Raw genomic sequence first — 20,075 nt, forward strand, 5'->3', positions numbered from 1 at the left:
TTTATCCTGTTAAGCATATGTGGGGCTCTTCAGCTTCTAGTTAAGGAGGAAGACGTGCCAGGGAAGCTTTTGCAAACCTCAGGATCCAAAAATGCTTGGCTTCAAATCTTCTAAATAATGGCAGATTTATCCAAAACCAATAGAACCAAGCCATGTTTGATTATTTTTAAAATGTTAATAGATCAGAGATGACACTTTTTGGAGAGATAAGGCCTTTATGCATGAATTTGTCACCTATTCTGGTCTAGCCATGTGGCTCGCTACACTTATATGATTTTATCTCCAGCTCCTCAGTTGAACTTCCTGCTGGGGTGCATGCCAAACCTACGTTTTGTAGAACTAGTGAGAAATGTGGGGCTCCAAAAAAGCAATTTTTCAAGCTTTTCAACTCTGCTTCAGTGGTTGAGCAATATTACATCTTCAGGCACTGCTTTATAGAATTATTGCAGTTTACTTCTCTTGTGGAGATATAAAAAAAATGTTTCCCTAGTCTGTCAAATGGCACCACATTGTTGAGCAGGATCCAGGAGACAAAAGATCACCCTGTCGTATTTTGAGTTTTCTACTCCCAGAAGAGCAGACGGTTTTCCTGGCCTTTTCATTTTCTTGTAGCCCAGATATTTTCCTTTGGAATTCTTGGTTTACCCTGTGGTATAGATGAACCATCATTTTCCACATGTTCTCCTTGCCAAACTTTCTATGCATTACTCCATCAGGAACTCTGCCTGCAAATCTGTTCTGTCAACTGAATGATAATTTTAATCCATCATCACAGTAAAACAGACTGGTCTCTATTGTGGAGGAAATAATGATTAGAAATTACACAGTTGACATTTTAACTCTACACTACAAAATTACTGACTTTTTTCTTTAAATGTTAGATTTTCTATTTGAAGAAATAGATTGCACACTTGTAAATGAATTGGAATATTATGTAGGTCTTATTGTACACAGATACTTTTGAACAAAGAGGTCCTTATTTACAAGATTTTTCAAGACAAAATCTACATATGAGACATTCGTTTCATTCCCCTTCTGCTTGCAGATGTGACATTTAAAAACTTGAGTGTACGCAAGACCTTTTCTTAAATACCTTTGATTAAAAGAAAGCTGGAATACCTAGTACAAGTGCTTTATTCTAAGTGTACTTCTATGCAAGTGTAAAAATCCTCTTCAGAAATCTTTTAGAAAAAAATGATAAATCTCTGATTAAATCTTCATTTTCAAACATAAGTTCTGATTATATGCAAAGCCAGAGGGGGGGAAAAAGGAGCTCCTTACTGGAGGCACTTTGTTCTTCTCTTTGAAATAAAAGTTCTATTGGGCTGAAAATCAAAGATCTCATCCTGAATCCTTTTAGAAATTTTAATTTTTGAAGTATGCAAATTTTTATTTGTTTCAGCTTTTGTCCAAAGTCAATTCATTAAATAACCTTTTTTATTTTTGTTTTTGACATTTCAGGTGCAGTGGCAAGCACAGAAGTCAAGATGAAATTACAGGAATTTGTCTTAAATAAGAAGAAGGCTTTGGCACACCGGAATCTCAACCACTGCATATCCAGTGATCCTCGCTTCTGGTATGGGTAAGTGGTACTGGGCTTATCTTTATGATTCAGCCGGTGCCACCTTTTTCACAATTGCTGGAATTGCGGGGAATAGACCTGACGTGTTTACTGAACAGCTGTAACAATGATAGAATTAGGGTTTGACTTTGCTGTTGACATGACGAAAATGAATTTTTCGGAGGGTTTCAGTGTGAATAGTTTTAACACCTTCTGTGATGTTAGAGTATTCTTGTGAGTAGGGGTCTTTGCTGTCATTTTTATTCCATGATTTTTCGAACACATGTTCTACCGTGAAGATCAACCTTTATAAGTTGTGTAGATTTTTACCCAGGATTTGGTCCATCCAGGTGTTACGAAACTTTAAGAAAATGGGGAAATTAGGTTTTATGTTTAGTGAATTGCAACTCAAGATAGTTGGACTAGCATTGTATTTGTAAAGTTTTTAATGCTTACTTCTCATCTTAACCTCTCAAAGATGGAAGTTTTGTTTACTTGGTTCTCTGTAAACTGCTGGAAACATGAGGTGCACTCCATCTCTACTGTAATCATAATTGCCCCGACATCTACATTTTATAATGAAAATTTTCAACTGTGGGTCTATAGAAAACCCAAATGTTATGTGGAGTGAGAAGATAGCAGGTGATATTATAATGACGTGGAAACAATGACTTCTTTGATTAGTTCTAATACACCAAACAGCAAATATAACCGGTGTTACAGGTGGCATTGAGGTACAAGTTTTAGTTCCAGAAATTCACGTATTTATTGTATAAAAGAAAATCTGAAAATTGGAGATGATTAGAAAAAACATTCACTACTAAGGCATTGTAAATATCTATATTAAAAAAAAAAAAAAGTAAAGTGTTTAGGATGTTGTCTTTAGTGGCCACAAAGTTCATGAAATTTTGAAAGACAAAAGCCAAGAAACTTTTGCTGTGAAAATTGTGTTCGAGTTGAGCATCTGATAGTATTTTAAGTCTTAAGCAATAAACATGTATACAGGGATGATGAGTTTGTAGTCAGATGATGTTTCCAAAAGTAAGAAACTAAGCTGAAATTAAATTTGAAAGATATCCCAGCTGTGAGCCAGTACAGAAATGCTGAAGTGTAGTTGGCAGGAAAATTCTAACATTATTCCACCAGGGTGAGATTGAGCAATTTTAATACGTCTGTGAAAATCTCATCTGAGACTTCAAAATTGTATGGTTATGGCACTGGTTAAAGTAGTGAAACATTGGTAGTTTATGCAGAGGTAAAGTCCCACTGAGTTGGTGTCAAGGATATTAGAAGAAATAGGAGAAACTGAATTTCGGTCAAGACAACATAAATCATTTTTCAAAGATAACTGATTTTCCACTGTTCTTAATTGAGACTCACCAAGAAATTTGGGGATTTTATTAAAAGCAGTTGAAGACCCTGTGAGGCCCTGTGTTCTCTGCTTTTTTTTTTTTCCCAGTTGGTTAAAATGCCTAACTTTTAATGCTAAAAAAGATATTAAATAAGAATTAAGGATAGTAAATGAATGCTTTCTTCAGAATCTTTGATCTTTTGGCCTTAGAGAAAGCTCACATAGAATTGTCATCATAGATGAATTTAATCTGTTAGAAAAGGGAAAATAAATTTGGAAGTGGTCTGAATTCCTTATACTTTGCACACTTTCAATTAACTGCTTTTTTTCCAAGCATCCAGAGAGGAATCAAAGAGCAGCAGTCTGTAGCATCGTGCACGTTACAGGGCCAGCTGTGGTGCGGGAGGTTATTCAGCTGTCGTGTTTCAGGTTTCGTTCTTTTTCCCACCTTGTTTCAAGCTAATGCTGAGACCCTTCTGAATACAGATGTATTCTTTAAGGTTTATTGTGGCGTGTGTTCATATAAAGATCCCTTTCCAGTGGTGCTCCAGAAGTGCAACATGTAGAGACAGCATACACACTGTTGCACAAGGGGCCATCCTCTTACTTTCAGGCTTGCCATTCCCTCATCTTCTCTCCATCTGTTTTGTAGTGGGGAGATGAACAGTATTTTGCTTTCTAACTCAAGGCATGGAGAAGGAAGAAAGAGCCTCAGAGGCCTCACAAATTTTTCTAAGGGCATGCTTCAGTGATAAGTTGCAGGCAGGCAGACGTGAGCTCGTTTTGCCAAGCCTTTGAGGAGGGCAGGCAGCAGCAAGGCTGTGGAACTGCAGTGGAAGGTTTTTAAATGCAGCCCTTCAGTTGTTAAGGGACAAGCTGAAGATTTTAGTTTCCATTCTATTAAAAAAAAAAAAAAGAACACACAAAAAAAGAGAAAGCCTTTAAATTAATTACGTATTAGTATTTATTTGTATATCATCTCATAGGTTACCAATTCAGTTACAGAGATATTTACGCACATACTTGTAATGTGATTTAATTGGGTGGTGTTTGGATTTAACACACGCAAACGAGGCTTGCAGAAGATAGACTTGATGCTCCTACTGTGAGCAGGCAAACCAATTAAATGGTAACAGATGCTGAAATAGTCTCTTAAATGACACGCCTGCTTTTAAGCACTTCCTTTGGTATTATTAAGGTTTGTGAATTCCTTTAAAAATATTTAAAAGCATTACTTGAAAACAACAGATCTCTTAAGGGTATTGAACACCACAGCAATTTTACGTCAATGGCTTTGACATGAAATACGTTCGGCTCACATGTGAAATAGCGTTTGTGTTGTTGCCCCGGCCCGCTGGGCCTGGCTTGGGTTGTCCACTGAGCTGTGCAGATGCGTTTACCAACAGTATCTCACACGTCCTTAAACTTCACCCAACGCTGTTGCCGGTACAGGGCCGTTGAGTGTTTATAATCAGCGAATATTTTCTAATTAATCACAAATGTGGAAGGACATTGATACACACAGACCCTTCAGATGAAAAGCAACCGGTTGTAGGGGTTTTGCAGAATATGGTCGTGGTCCAAAGGATCTGCTACACGAAAGGAAGATGCGATGCTCAATACTATTTCTTTGAGGCTTTCATAGAGGTCTTGCTCAGTCTTCAGCTCTATGCTGTTCAATCCATTTTGCAGACTCCTTAATATATGCAGCTCCAGTCTATATGTAATTGTTTAAAATTGCTTTGTGGACTATAATTTTCAGATTATGTTAATGATAGGCAACAAAAGAAGAGGTTCTTTTGAATTTCGGTGTCAGACTGTCCCTCCTGTGGATTCTGAATCTGCTGGACAGCCCCGCTCACAAGAGGCTTGGCTCTTGAAGATACTTAACATAAGTAAGAGTGGCTTAACAGGAACATAGACAGAGCACCTCAGGCTTAACAAGCAGGGCTATTATTTCCCTAGGAAGTTTTCAGAAATGCGCTTGGGAAGTAGCCACTCAACGCAGTAACAATCATGAAAGGGAGTTTAGCTGAGTATTTGCATGTTAAGAAGACAGAGAGAGATAATTACACATTAAATTATTCCAGCGTACATGGATGTTGGCATTCTCTGTACACAAAGCATTCTAGCACAGATACATATGTTTGAATATATATTCAGTTTACATTGCATGAATGTGTTTGAAGCGTCACGCATGCTGTGCTGTGTGCGTAGGTTTTTGAAGGACCTCACAGCCCAAAGAACAGGGAATGTGTTACGTGAAGGTATGTACTTTCCAGGAATGCCTGCAAACTCGATTTAGTATACAATTTCATCTCTTTCAAGACCTCTGAAATTCTTGAACAGGCATGCAGACCAGTGCATTTTGCTCGAAGCAGTGTAGGGTGTTGGATCCCAGTCCTCGAGCAATATAATGTATTCATGTTTGCAGAGTTAAATATCTGTCATTCAGCAACTCCAAAGCACATCTAAACAGGCCCTTTGAGTTCCTGCGCATTCCCTAACAAAGTGATGAAAATAGCTTCAATGTACATGATTGTTCAGCTTAAGTCATGATTTAAAAAAAAGGGGGTTTGGGAAGAAAAAAAAGAAAAGTCTATTGCTTGTATAGGCAAGAGCAGAAATGCCATTGTGTGACATGGTGGGTTTGAGGGCTCTTGGCTTGCAGAGCCTGGGCTTCCTGTTTGTGAAACATCTCTCTGTGCAGCCTTCCTATGGTATGAGCAGATCTGGGCAGAGAAAGCGACTTCTGTTTTCGGGAGGGATTCAAATATTTTTCAGTTTGGTTCTGTTTTGATTTCAGGTGATGATTAAACTGTGCATGCATGTGGGCATTTATTGGTGCGAATGTAAAAAAGTACATGCATAGATGTGTGTGAATGCTAACTTATAATACAACAGAGTGAGGACAAAAATTATTTAGCCTGTGTTTACAGGGAAGTTTGGAATATAAAGGGGGGAGGATTAGGAAACCACAGTGAATCATACTGCTTGGTAAGAACTGTTGGGATGAGAATCTTGATGTAGATATTTGAATAAACTTTTCAGAGGTTTTTGTAACAATCATGTAGAAAACTTGATGCAGTTTCCTGGTATTTTTTTAGTCCCTTATATTTTGAAGGGTATAACTTGTATTGGAATTGATACAATACTCATCAAACAGCCTACCTCTGATTTGAGCTTTCAAAATGTACTGTTCAAGGAATTGGATGAATTGGTATAATTTTCAAATGGCTCATTTTTGATCCTTAAAGGACCTTTTATAGCAGAATATTCTAATCAAGGTCTCCAAGAATGCCTGATTATTAAACAATGTAGAATTTCAAATCTTCACTTCTTTTGGTGAAGTGCTTGCTTGGTGTTGTCCCGTATTGTTTAATCATTTAAAGAAGTAAAACAGGGTTTAAGTTCTGTTTATTTGAGCTTAAAATGTAAAATTGTTTGATAGCTGCATGGCTGTCACCTGTATCTGTATCACTTGCTAAGTCAGTTATTCTGTTGATGTAGCTAATCTGCTAACATAAAAAGTCTGGAAATTTCCAGAAGTCTGTACTGATCGGGGTTCAAAGAGCTCCTGAGAAATGGCAAAGCTGGACACAAGTCATTAAGTAGGAAAGATGCAGCCAGCAAGCTGGTAGGAGGTTTAGAAAACTCTTTCATTATTTAATATCCTTAGCAAACAGCGTGTGATTTACTTCCAGCAAGCAGCCTGCTCAAACAAAGCTCTAAATTAGCAGCCTCTACAAGTTAATCTGGAAGGGTGTTGAGTACTTTGGCCTGATCACTGCAAAGTGCTTGGGTGAGGATACAGCGAAGCACAAGGCAGAAGACCCCCTATGGCTGCTGTTACCCAGCTTATATATTTGGCCCCTAATGTGCTCATCCTTTGGTTTTATTTCATCCTTAGGCTTTCTCTCAGGGTTTTATTTAGTGAAGGGAAATTGTTCATTCGTGCTGTGGTTGAGGGGAATAACGACACCCATGCTTAGCTTCAAGGATGTAACTTATCAAAACCCAGCTCAAGTACATGCTTGAAGTTATGGTTAAATACCTTAATGAGTTGTGCCTTGCTCAATGGGATAATTCTTATGCTGAAAATTAAGCATACGTTTAGTTACCTCTCTGTATATTAGACTTTAGACGATCTTTTAGTTCTTTTTAGCATGAGTGCCTAGAATGAGAAAGCTAGTACCAAGAGATTTTCCTTTTTGTTGTTCACAGTGGAGCAGAGAAGGTGAAGCTGCTTTCATTCCCTCTGTGTTTCACTTGGGTAAAGTTTCTCCCTTCTCTTTCTCTTTCCATCTGTGTAGGAAGACACAGCACAGCTCTCTGGACCAGAGCTCCCCACCCCAAAGCGGCGTATCCGGCACCTACAATCACCCTGTCCTGGGGATGTACGATTCCAAAGATGACTTCCCACTCAGAAAAACAGGTAATGCTCACATTGATTTTCTGCGCTACCCGCTGTCTTTACTATGACATGTTGCCCTTATTTCAAAAAAGGAAAAAAAAAAAAAACAACAAAATACAAAACTTATGTAACCAAAAAGCTGTATTTCATGGAGTGATTTATTTAAGCAGCACTCACTCCACCCTGCTCTCCCTCTCCCCCTTTCAGCTGTCACTGAGTGAGCAGTGTTAGAGGGAGCCTGGGATTGCTTTGGGTGTGCAGGCTTGCAAAGCTACATGCAGAAGACAGCTTCGTTGTGTGTCAAAGTTTGTGAGATGTTTTCACAAAGTCAGAACTAATACAGAGATCTGCGTGTCTGAAGTCAAAGTATGTTTTGCTGAGTGAGAAAAGTACCAAGAAAAGTTCATTTCTTCTGGGATTTGCATTTTATATACAAGTTTATATTTAAAACAAATAAAAATGTTTCTGCCAGTCAAAGCGTAGGGACTTCCTGCAAGGGTTTTGCTTCACACCTAGACAGTTATTTCTCAGTTAGGTTTTTCTCTGCATGGTGGCTAAGCAGGTCAGTTATTTCTCAGCTATATATTATGTAAACTAGTTTGTTTTGGTTGGCCGTGGTCCTCAGCTCCATATCACATGCCTAAGCCAACACAGCCTCAGCTTCTAAGCCTGCAAACTTGTGATCGTCAGCAGCTTCCTTTGGGGAACAGCTAAACTTCGAGGAGCTCACCCCAATCTGGGGAGCACTGCTGCTCGCACGGATGGTGCAGACAGTGCTGTGTGTTGGAAGTTGCTTCAGAACAGGAAAAATCTTTCACTGGAGGATGGAATAGGGTTAAGAGGAAAGCAGAGGTGTAATTTGACTTCACATGTTCTGCATGTGCTGCCTAGGTGTTTCTCAGGTATGCTTTGTGGATCTTCAAACGTGCAGGGGTGAGCACTGATAGTCAAAAAGTGTGTTATCCTTGTAGTAAAGAACGGTGATGAAATGTTAACCAAACCTCCCTATGGGTTTTCTGGTGCCTTTGCTCAAATTAGCTGCCCTATCAGTTCCAAAGAACTGGCTGCACCCCCATTTCCTCACAACAATTTCTTCTCCTAATAGTTACAAGTAGAGCAGGTCTTTCACATAGAGTGAATGTTTCAACACAATTCTCATTATCTCTATAAATTGTTGTGAAGGTGGTTTATTTCCTTCTACCATCTGACAAGAAAAAAATAAACCTCTGCACTCTTGCCCTGTGCCTCCTGCCTCCTAGTTCTGTGCCTTAGAAGAGCTTTTGGTGAACTTCTCTTTCTGGATCGTAGCATCTGTCCTGCTGGATGGACCTGTGGATGAATTCCTGGCTGCTGTGCAGTAGATGGTCTTCCCTGTCACCAGGGTGAGCTGGGTGGCAGGTGCCAGACACTTCAGCTGCACAAGAATCAATTAAAAATAGGCAAGCCCTTCGCAGGATGGAGGTTCTTCTGTTCTTCCTGTGCACACCCTGTGCCTTTGTCTGGGGTAGTTGGGACCGCTGGCAAGAAAGCGAGCCCTTTCTGGAGGACTCCAAAGGCAGAGCTTAGAAAACAGGATTTGCTGAAGGACAGGGCATCCTCTAATCTCTGCTTCTAGATAATGACAGACCGAACACCATGTTAGGTGCAGCAGACGCTGCTGCATCATCAGTGCCTGGGACAGCCGAAGAGACGCTGTCTGGGCTTCAGGACTTGGCCTTTCATAGGGAGGGTGAGCGCTGGTGGAGGACTGCCCTCAAAGGAGACTTTCTTCAGTTCTAAAGCCGTCAAAGCACAAGGATGTGCTTTGCATACATGCCTGCCTGGCAGGAGAAACTGCTGGGCTGCTAGCAACCCCTGCTGCCTTTCACTTCTGCTCTGCTGAAGGCTTTCAGTCTCCTCTGGGAAATCACAACATTTCCACACAAGGAAGCATCCCTTGGCATCGTACCCGTTGCATAGGGCCGGTGGACAGCATGATTCTAAGGACTTTTTAGCTCTCTTTCTATTCCTTTCAAAACCAGGCACTCCATTTCCAGGGAATGTGCGTTAGCACCCTCACAGCATAAAAGGTCTTTGATCAAAAAAACTCCCTTTCTCATCAATGTAGGGGTCCTTCCTTGTCAGTTTTAGTTTGAGCATAGGTTGCCCATCTCACTCCAAATGTTCTAACAGTGTGTTTCTGCAGGAAAAAGGAAAGAGTGTCTGCACATCATGCCCCTTTTCTGTTTCCCAGACTGAGTTCCGAACAAGACTCTGGCTGATAAAAGCCCTGTCAGACAGGGTGAATTAAGGATGATAAATGTATCTAATAGCATTATTAAAAATCATTGTTATTTTAAAACAGGAAGATACTTAGCTGATTTTGTTTTTCCAGAACACTGATGCTTCTTTTTTGTGGGCATTGGCATTAATCTTTTGGGGATTGGTATGCAATACGTACAAGTTCAGGTTGCAAGGTTCAGGGGAGATTTTTTTTTTTCTTTTATTTTCCTTTCAATGCAACAGCACTTCAGTCTCTGGCACAAAGATATCCTGCAGAAATCCCATTGCCAAGAATGTTAAGTTGCTTGGAGAAGAAAGACTCCTGAACAGTCTGGTGTAAACAAAAGGCAGGGAAGGCTGGAGCCCATCCTAAATAAAGTTCTTTATTACGAGTGAGCTTTTCAGATTTTTGGCACCAGTCAAAACTCTGGCTTTGTGTTTGTAATTTAAAACCACCATATCATGTAGTCCAATTTTATTAAATTAGATTAAATATTTGCAGTTCAAATAACAGAGTCCATCACAATACAGTTCTGATTACCAGGACTGGAATCCACCCAACATCATTGTTAGGGATGGGGGGACTCGGGGCGCTGCGGGAAGGCAGTTCGAGCGATCATTTCTTCTACGGTGCGTTTTTGGAGTTGGCAGCATGTCCTGCATGTTGAGAAATTGTTCAGGAAGAATAAACATGTAATTGCACTGGGTTTTAAAAATACTACCTTTCTTTACTGTCTGATTGTTTAAAGCATTGTGACGTGGAACAGATTATACTTATCCCTCTGCGCACACTTGGCAATAACTTGCCAGTCTAACGCTCAAGTGTGAATGTTGCGTAAGAGAGATGGTTAGCTGGCCACCCTCACTTGTGTAAAAGTAGATGTGTGCATGAATAATGCCTTAAGGGTGCTTGAAAACATTCAACATGTGAAGCAGTAAACACTTGCAACGTGTTCCTAATGCATCCTGTCCCCTGAAATCTTACCCTGTCGGATTTGTTTTACCAAATTATGTTCCAGTTTCTTGGCTGTTCAGTTTCTGCATGAAATTGTTGTACTGCGAGGCTGCTGACTGGTACAGTTACTAATTGCTTGAATCCCGCTCTTAGTCTGGCTGTGGGATGCATTTTACTTAGTTCCCTCTATCTAAACTCTTCGGGGCTTTCCCTTTTTTAACTGAACTGAGAACAGTTCAGTTTTCTCCTTTTGCTTTAAATAACTTAATACAAAGATTTTTTACTTCCCCATCAGTAGTTTCCTTTACTATATATATACAGACTTCCCCTAGTGCATGCATTTTCCCAACAGCTATCAAGAGGGGAAAATAAAAGTGGTCTTTTCTGCTCCCAAGTCAAGTTTGGTGTCTTCCACATTTAGTGAGGCTTCACTGTGCTGTGTACTGGGACCCTGTAGGAGAACCTCTGGAGTCTTTTGTAGCTGGCTTGATAACCTCAAGAGTCGTTTGTCAACAGTTTCGCTGAAGTTGCCGAAGTTATTTTTAATGCAGATTTTCAGTTCTGTTTTTCAAAGAATATGGAAGCCTTATTTTCTCCCCAGGAACAAGGTTTGTTATGGTGTTTCCTGCTTTTTAGAGTTTGATCAGTGGTTTTATTAAAATATGCTCTCAGTTAGAATGCTGAAATGACCAACATATCATCATGATTCATAGAAGCCTGAAGAGGACTGTTTAACTTTTTAACATGCTTTTCCTCTTGATTGCAAAAGATTTTTTGTTTGTTTGTTTCTAAACATCCTATGTGGGGCTGGACCATGTCCTGTCAGACACTAGCTTTCCTACTTGCTCCTGCAAAGAGATAGAGTCAGGATTCCTGCCGTTCACTGGGACTTGACAGCTAATCAGGATTTCTAACGAAAGCCATAGCTTTTCAGTTAGTTGTCATTGAAATCAGTAGTTTCGCCAAACTCAGCACCTGCTAGAATCGCCTGGCCAACACACATTGAGCTCACTGGGATGCATTAACATTTCCCTGTCTGTGTATCTCTATTTAAACCTGACCCCAACGTGAGGGAAACAATCCATTTATTTGAACCACTCCTAAAAGATGCTCTCTGAAGCTGTACGTGTAAATGTGGCTGCATCTGTAGGAATCATCCATACCGGCTGTGAAGCAGGCTCAGATCTCGACGTGTTTTTGCTCCTACTGTTGGATAAAGCAAATGTTTCCCAAGACAGCCACCATCCTTCAGCCCTCCTCGTATCCAGGTGGGAGAGATCTGTGCCTTTTCTGCTGCTTGGTTCTTTTGCCCTGAGCTGGCTGCTGGTCTTCAAACCTTTCTCCTGACAGACCTTAATCTGTCAGGGAAGTCAGGATTTTTGATGAAGCTGACGTTACCAAAAATGTGCTCTTTTTCGTTTTGTCCTTTGTGCGTGTCAATGCCCTGGCACTTGCCAAGGCACCATGGTTCATTGGCCACAAGGAGACCTCCTGCATCCACTAAGAGCAAGGGGCAGCTGTTTGTTTGGAGTATTTGGCTCAGTTCCTGGGGCTACTTGGCCTGGGGCTCCTGCAGCTACTGCCCCTGTTTTGTGAAGCATTGCAGGCTCTGGGTCCTGCCTTTTCCTTTACCTCTAGTGTCACAGCCAGCTGCAGATCAGGACGTTGAAGGGCATGAAGATTTTAAGGAGGCAAGGATTCCTGTGGTCCCAAATATGTTTTCACTGCAGAACCGTGGGATAGCATCTCAGGGTGTGAATTTCCACTATTTCCAAAGCTAGTCTGAATTTAATGCCAGACTGGGAGCTTACAAAGACATCTTTGGCAAGTATCTGTCCCTGAATTTCCTGGCTAGATAGTAAATGAGGATGTACATGCGTGTGGTATGTACTTGGGGAGAAATGACAACTAGAAAGTGTCATAGACTCCTCTTTCAGCTACTTTTCTCTGGGGACCAGGAAAAAACAAGCCTGCTACCCAAAAACCTCCATTCCCAGCAATGTCTCTTGCCTTCTGCTCAAGTCGTGACAGACAAAGGAGAACTGGTTATAGGTCAAGTACTGTGTCTTGGGGCTTGTGGTAAAAGCAAGCTGTCCTTAACCTTCACAGCCCACTCAGTTAAAAACTGTCAGGAAAGCTCCAAGGAGAAGTTTTTAGCTCAGCATCATTAGACCGTGGCTTGTGCACTCCTTTGCTGCAGCAACTTCCCTCAAGGAGTAAAGTGATGCAGCAACGTGAAAACTGCTCCTCATGCTTCCCTGTAGCTAGCACAGAGGGGCAGACTCTGGTACATCTGCTGGTGGGAGAGCCACGATGGCCAGTAGTTTTCCTGAATTTCGTCAGTGTTTGGGACCTACTGCAGAGGGAATCTGACAAATGCTTTGCCCGTGCTGATGATCCCAGCAACCGCTTCAGCTTTCAGGCACCAGCCTCCTGAAAGAAACAGGAAAGGCCGATGTTCTGGCTGGTTCAAGCATGAGCAGATTGTGAACAGCAACTTCCTAAGCCCCATCTCTTAGACGGGCAGTGGCGAGATGTGCCTGGGCTGCAGGCTCCCCTTCACTCCCTGCCTGTCACAGGCCGCAGCATGGCCTGTCCCTGCCAGGCCGCGCAGACGAGCGCTCCTGCACGGTGGGTGCTGGTAGCCTCATGGTGGGGAGCCCACGCACTGGAAATAACCATCTCCTGTTTGCTAGTGCCCTTCTGCTTCTGTTCAAAGGAGAGGAGCCTAAGGGAGGAAAGCGTCCAGCATCCCGAGATGCTGTTGATTTCCTTGCAGAGTTGCAGAAGCACAGGGTTGTTTGAGTAGTGTTTGCGGCTATGCAGGTAAAATTGTTCTGAACTTGTGTTTAAAAGAAGCAAAAGGGAAAAATGAAAGGATTTGTCAATAATTAAATTTTGCATTTATCAAGAAAGGCACAATACCTCTCCGAGTTGGTTCCGATTGTTGGAATGTTTTAAGTGGTTTGTTTTATGACAAAGATTGTTTAGAGGAAAATAGAGTAGGCTGAAATCCCGGTGTCGTGTGGGAGTATAATTTAGAGAAAATCTTTGAGCTCTGTACAGCATGGAGTGTCACTCAAGTTTGAGAGCATCCTTGCTTTCCCACCCACGTTGTCCCCCGGGTGACGTGGTCGGAGGCCCGGCGCTCCTGGGCGGCCTGCTGCGTCCGCAGACCCACGCGCTGCCCTGGGGCCCGCTCTGCAGAGCGGAGGCATTGACCTGCATGAGAAATCTGTATTGTTATAAATATCGTTTCCTGCTCCAAGTGGAGAACGTCAGTCTCTTTAATCCAAAAATAACTTAATAAAGACAAAAATCGCTTATTACCGTGATGCTACACAATAGCTGTTCAGACCAGACCATTGACATTTCAGAGACCAGAACAAACCGAAGCGCAGCTGGAGGAGCAGCAAATGCTTTCTTTATTCTCTCCATTTATTCTGACAGTCACATCTAAAAGCATGCTAGGGAATTCATCGCCCCTCTCTCTTTCCTTGGTGCCAGTGGCAGCTGTGGTGCTCCATGGGCAGCACTGAGCTTTGCCGAGACGCAAAAGGAGCAGCTGCCCCCTCAGGAGCTCTGCTAAAACATCTCAGGTGCACTTCTAGCATGAGTGCTGGGGATCAGAAGGGGTAAAGCAGAGACTTTCATTGGAAGTGCCTCTGGAAGAAATATATTTATGTGACCAGGTTTGTTCTGTCCAGAGCTGAGTGAATTTGGCCTTTGGGACGCGGCCTGTAGCAGGAAAGAGAAGCAAATCTGAGCCCGGAGTGTGTGCCGAGGCATGATGGCCACGTGCCTGTCTTCTGTGGGACAGCTTTGACCACAAGCATTGCATGAACAGCACCTGGAGTGGTACCTTTGAGTGAGTCTCCGACCTGAAACCCAGAGCGCTGGTGTGCAGAGCAGGTCCCAGCTCAAGGACAAGCTCTGGCTTGGGCCGAGAGCCACTGATTTTGGGTGACAGGGGCAACACTGCGTGCTTTGTCCCACCTTGGGCTTTTATATATTAGCAAGTTACATTTTAGTTAAATTCAGTGTAGTTCTTGAGTTTAAAATGTCTGCAGGGCTATTCTGGGGAGAAATTTATATGGGAAGATGACCCCCAAAAGCTGTGGCCGCCATGGGTCGCTCACTGCGATCCCCCTGGTTTGTGGAGCTGCTCCCTGCCCTGGCGCTGAGGCAGCTCATAGCCCCGTCTGCTGCAGGCACTGCAGCTTTCCTGGGCTGGACAGGAATTCCAAGTTCTTCTCTTTCCCCTCTGCAGAGCTCAGTGCTGTTTTAAACACCTCACTGGAGAAACTCGTTTGGAGGGCTTCGTTCTCTCCTCTCTTTCCGTTCTTTATCCCCTTCCACATCTCTTGTCTTTCTTCACGGATAATACTTTGAAGACTGCAAAGTTGCTGTCCTTCTTTCCAAGTCTAAATGCAGAGACAAGATGTGGCATTTCCACATGTTTGTTTTTCTAGTCCAGTTTTGGCTATTCACAATGGAAACCTTAGTGGTGCTCAGTTATGCTGCCATTTTGCGTGTTTCTGTAGTCAGGCAAGCAAATGATAGCGAAGCTGTAAAAAGTGTGAACATTGTGTGCTCGGTTTAATGGGTGTTAAAACCTCCTTTCTGCTGCTTAGATGCTGAGGCTACTAAACTTGAGCATGAAAAATGCCAAGTATTAGCTTTTAATAAGTTTTCATTTTAAGGACACGGTCTTCCATAAATACAAAAAATAGCCTTTCCACAAAGCTCTTAAACAGTGCTCATGCCAACACAGGGCTAGGTGAAAAAGAAAGAAAACCCAGCAAATACCACTTATCTAGCCCTTTCTAATGTTGCTTCTGTGTTCCAAGATGCATTATTTCAGGTCATGCTATCTGTCATGGTACCTAGCACATAAACATAGAGTTTGTTTCTGCAGAAGACTAGGTCTTGTTCTCATTTTCCTTTCCAGTTTGGGAATTTTCACCTGCTGTTTGTGCCCTGTGGTGCCTGTCTCCCCGGGTACATTTGTCAAGGACCATATTCTTCTCCTCCTGACTAGCTAGGCCAGGATCCAGTATTTTTGGAGGGGAGAGTCCACGATGTCCACATGGAGAAATAGCCAGGCAGGAGAGGAAAGAAGTCACACAGCAGGAAGCAAATGCTGAATTGCAGAGCCTGTGGTCTCTCTTGGTGAAACAAAAGATAATTTTTCTTTATTAAAATTCTGGTGTGTGCAAAAGGCCTGCTTTAGACAGGTTTCTCTCTTCCTCTCCTTTATTTAGTCTTGGGGTGACCCAGACTCTAGGAAAGTGACAAGGTAATTGTGTTGGTCTTCCCCTGGCTGGTGAGGCTTAGTATGCAATCTAAAAAAAAAAATAATTACAAAAGCATAAGAGCCTTTCTCAGTCTCCAGCTCCCAAAATTAACATACACAAGGACTGGAATTAGAGTTTTCATGGTGCATTGTTTGCTTTTTTTCATAGATGTGGATGGGTAATGGGAACAGGGCAAACTCTGTTCAGGATTTTGTGTTTTTAACTTGCACAGACTTAATGTCAGATTAGTTCAGCGGCTTAGTGGATGCAGTTCCAGGAAGAAAACAATGAGAATGACATAAATGTTAAAGAATTGGATTACATGGGTCCTGCTGCAATAAATGAAGTAAAAGAGGGGTATCTTGGGTTTGAGCCTGTGAAAACTAGGGAAGCTTTTGGCTTATGTTCTAGTTATTAATTTACTCACTTGGAGAAAAACAAAATATTCTTTGAATAAATCCTTATTATAGGCCAAATTAAGTATGTCACTGCTTAAGAAATCCCACAGGCTTTGCTGAAGCTGACTCAGACTTGGGCTTGTGCTTCATTACTTTGCTAAACAGGAATCAAACTGATTTTTTTAATAAATTCACAGCATTTGTTTAAAAGACTTCTCCACCTTAAGATGTAGAAGACCAGCAAGTTTTATATTTCAGTTTACAGTTCTCAGAATTACTCTAGATAGAAGTCATGGGGAGCAACACTTTGTCTGGACATGTGGCCTGACAGGATGAGTATCGAGAGGTTTTTAGTGGAATTGGTGTTCCTCAGAGAAAATTGAGCTTGTGTTGACTGTCTGGCACTGATAGTTGTGTTGCTCAAATCTATACTTTATTCTTTTGAAGGACAGCTCTCTTTAGTTTAAAAACATTTTTTTATTATTTAGTAGTTTAAAAACCATATGAATAAGCTGAAATTATTGTTCTGAGTTTTGGAAAGGCCTGTATTGAAAACTAAGTATTTTATTATGAAATATGATATATGGAAATTCTTTGAATTTGTTCTGCACACAATTCTTTGAGGCTGTTCTGCACTGCTGGTACTGTGGTTTAATTCCCTTCCTTTGGATTAGATAACGCCATATTAGAGGCATGTAGGAATTATGCTCTCTGTGTTCTTGATGACACATTAGATTTGAGATCATATTTGGGGGAAAAACTTGCAGTTCTATGACAGGACAAAGACAGGGTGTATAATGTGTAGTTCTTTAAATAGACATTTTGGTCTATTTAAGAAAGCTTGATCCTCCAGCTGGGGAAGCGAAGGAGGAGTATACAGAATACTTTGCCTGAAAATACTTCTGTCTGGCAAATTATCATATGCCTCTTTGGCCCTAACTACTTCTTGAGCTGATTTCTCTTTTAAGTTTGTGATTCTCTGTGTTCATTTCCTTCCTGTTACATGGAAGGACTTTTTGTTGCGGCTGTATGTATGGGGATATTACATATCTGGTAGTGCTAGGTAATCCATGATCCCCAGATCTGTCCTTCCTGATGATTTTTAAGGTGTTTGCAATCAATTCATTCTCTGTGCTTGAAAGCCATACAATTACTTGTCTATTCCCAACAGAAAGCATACGTCAGATGAGCACCATGCAGGATATAAATTGCGCATGAATGAAATTTGCACTGAAGTACAATTTATATTGTCATGTTTTTCTTTGTCAGAAGACAGATCCTTTCAACAGCTGTGGCATAGGCTTGTATTTCATTTGCTGGTTGGCATTGCGAACGTATCTAAAATTGAACGGATCAGTATCTATCTGTGACACATTCCCATTTATTTTTTAAGATCTTGACCGGAGCATCTAGATGGTTACAAAAACTTAAGAGTTGCAAAAATTTTAAAAAATAAATTAAAGCATGCAGCCTGAGGTACTGAATGTTCTCATGCCCAAAGACTGCTTTAAAAATATTAAGGCAACTGCTGTTTTGAAGAGAATTTCATAAAGGAGCTAGTCGGAGTATATGCTTGTATTTTGTCTTGTCCACTCTTCTAATTTTGTCCTCCAAGCAAATGACAGATTTACATTTAGCCCCCTGCCATTTTATATGTAAATGTCCTATAAGATGATTCTCCCCTTTGCTAATGCACGTCGTACTGCATTTTAAGCATCATCTTGATGAATCTGACACTTTTTTTAGTGCTTCCTTTATCTCTTGCTGGCATTTTTCTGTCCAAAACAGTAATGAAAAGCTCTTTTTTTTCCCCTTCCAAAAGTTTCATCAAAGAACTGTTTTGATGGCTTAACTTTAAGCATTTGATCATGAATTCATCAGCTTCTGATTTTTGAGCCCTGCAATTAACATGATTGGTCTTGATCTTTTACATGACCTAGTGGTCAAAGCCAACTGCAGGGAAATATATCTGTAGCCAGACTTAGTTAATTCAAATCAGTTTGTAAACCCCATTTTAAGTCTTCTAAAGAAATGTAGATTATTGGCCCTGGAGTGTAGAGAGCTGGGTTTATCAGTAGTTAATGGTGAGAGCACAGGATTTGCTGGTTCAAAGGCATTAAGCTGCAGAGTTGTTAAGAGATTGAGGAATGGAGAAGATTGGGCCAGTTCACAAATCTCATAACTGTCAGGAGCCCTCAAGCACCAAAGCAGATATTTCATGTATACTCAGGAGATCACAAAGTTTACAGGGAAAATCATCTCACAGGAGGAATCTTGACTTAAGGCTTCATTACCTTTATAAAAACTTGATAAGCTGTGCAGTGCGAATGTGTTCAGCGTTGCCAGTTGTCATTAACCCGGAGATATTAGGGGATCCCAGGAGTTCTGCTTTGACTTTTGGAGAAATGAAATCTAAGGATTTGGGTACAGCAGAAGTTTCTATTTAAGAGGATATTTCAGCTGTATGGTGTACACAAAGCAAGTCAGACTGTGGTCTCAGGAAATAGATGCACACCTACTTTTGGCAGCCCTGAATTTTTGAAGTATTTGATGTGTTTTTAGATATGGTTTAATTTTGTGGCTGTGATGATGTAACCAAGTATCTCCCCAAATAAACAAACCTTCTCCGCCCTGGCCTTGGCTTTAGCATTGCCCACACTCTAATGCCCTTTTGCTTGAATTGACGCTGATGCTCATCAGATCCCAAGGCAAGGTGCTCCAGGGAGCTGAACCAGTGAGAAAACATTCACCTTTTTTTTTGTTGTGTGGTTTGATTTGGGTTGCTTTTTTGTTGTTTTGTTTTGGTTTGTTTTTTTTCCCATCTTTTCTGGTGTACCTCCCTGAGCCAGCTCACACTGTGGTCAGATGACTCCAAGGGTGTGGGGCTGCCCATTTCAGCAACACATTGCAGATAGTGTCCCAGCCCCACACCGATGCTCCATGCTGACCAAGCAGCAGCATCTCAGCCATCTCACTGATTCCTGTATTGATTTTTAGATCTCATAAGTTAGGTTCTACCACTGGCTTGGAAGAAAGTTGGGCAGTGGCAGGAAACTGGGGAGTGTGAGTGGTGCTCTCTGATCTAGCCCAAATGAGTTCACAGTCATTAGAGAGACAACACGGCAGTATGATTATTATTTTTAATTTAAATGTCACTGACTTTCATTATCAGTGAATTCAGATAATACATAGGCTGGAACCTTTTCATTATATTTAGAAGTCTTTGTTCCAAATATATGGTATCGAATGACTAATTTTGTTTAGGCTTTTGCAAATGATGAATTGTAATTCAGCCTTTGCATTGAGTAAAAAATCTACTGAAGTAATATTAACTCAAACACTGTTTGCTTTTCCTTTTTTTTTTTTTTTGTTCAGCATCTGAACCCAACCTGAAACTACGATCCAGACTAAAGCAAAAAGTTGCTGAAAGACGGAGCAGCCCCCTCTTGCGCAGAAAAGATGGTCCGGTGGTTACTGCTCTGAAGAAGCGCCCGCTGGATGTCACAGGTAGGTTGGGTAGGCAGCAGAAGTTGTGCTGCCAGCCACAAGCTCAATGAAGTGTCCCTTCCCAAAAGCAACTCCTGCATCTAGTTAATTTTGCGGTCTGGATCTCTTGTGTGCCTCTGAATGTTGGAGAAACTTTGATACTGTTGGTGGAGTTCACTAGTGGGTGATGCCGGTGCGTTCCAGCAGCGCAGGTCCTTGGGTACCCATCTACTGGGACAGCACTGCCAACTCAATGAGCATCTTTTGTAGCTACTTTTAAGACCTGTGTAGATGCAGCTATGCCACCAGAGTGCTATTTTTTCCTGAGTATTTCTATGATCTTCAGCAACA

General features: G+C 41.4%; 1 protein-coding gene across 14 annotated transcripts in view; it reads left to right on the forward strand.

Moving 5' to 3' along the window:
* Nucleotides 1–20,075, forward strand: part of HDAC4 (histone deacetylase 4) — a 252,798-nt gene that overhangs the window by 150,538 nt on the left and 82,185 nt on the right. For 13 of the 14 annotated variants that reach the window (XM_083841239.1, XM_083841246.1, XM_083841240.1 and 10 more), the window contains 3 exons: nt 1,462–1,582; nt 7,226–7,347; nt 19,614–19,745. In XM_083841239.1, coding sequence (XP_083697365.1) covers nt 1,462–1,582; nt 7,226–7,347; nt 19,614–19,745 — 375 coding nt within the window. The remainder of the gene's footprint in view (nt 1–1,461; nt 1,583–7,225; nt 7,348–19,613; nt 19,746–20,075) is intronic. The other variant, XM_083841243.1, reaches the window with a different exon arrangement.

This window comes from Anser anser (assembly GCF_964211835.1).
Source record: "Anser anser genome assembly, chromosome: 6".
NCBI lineage: Eukaryota > Metazoa > Chordata > Aves > Anseriformes > Anatidae > Anser > Anser anser.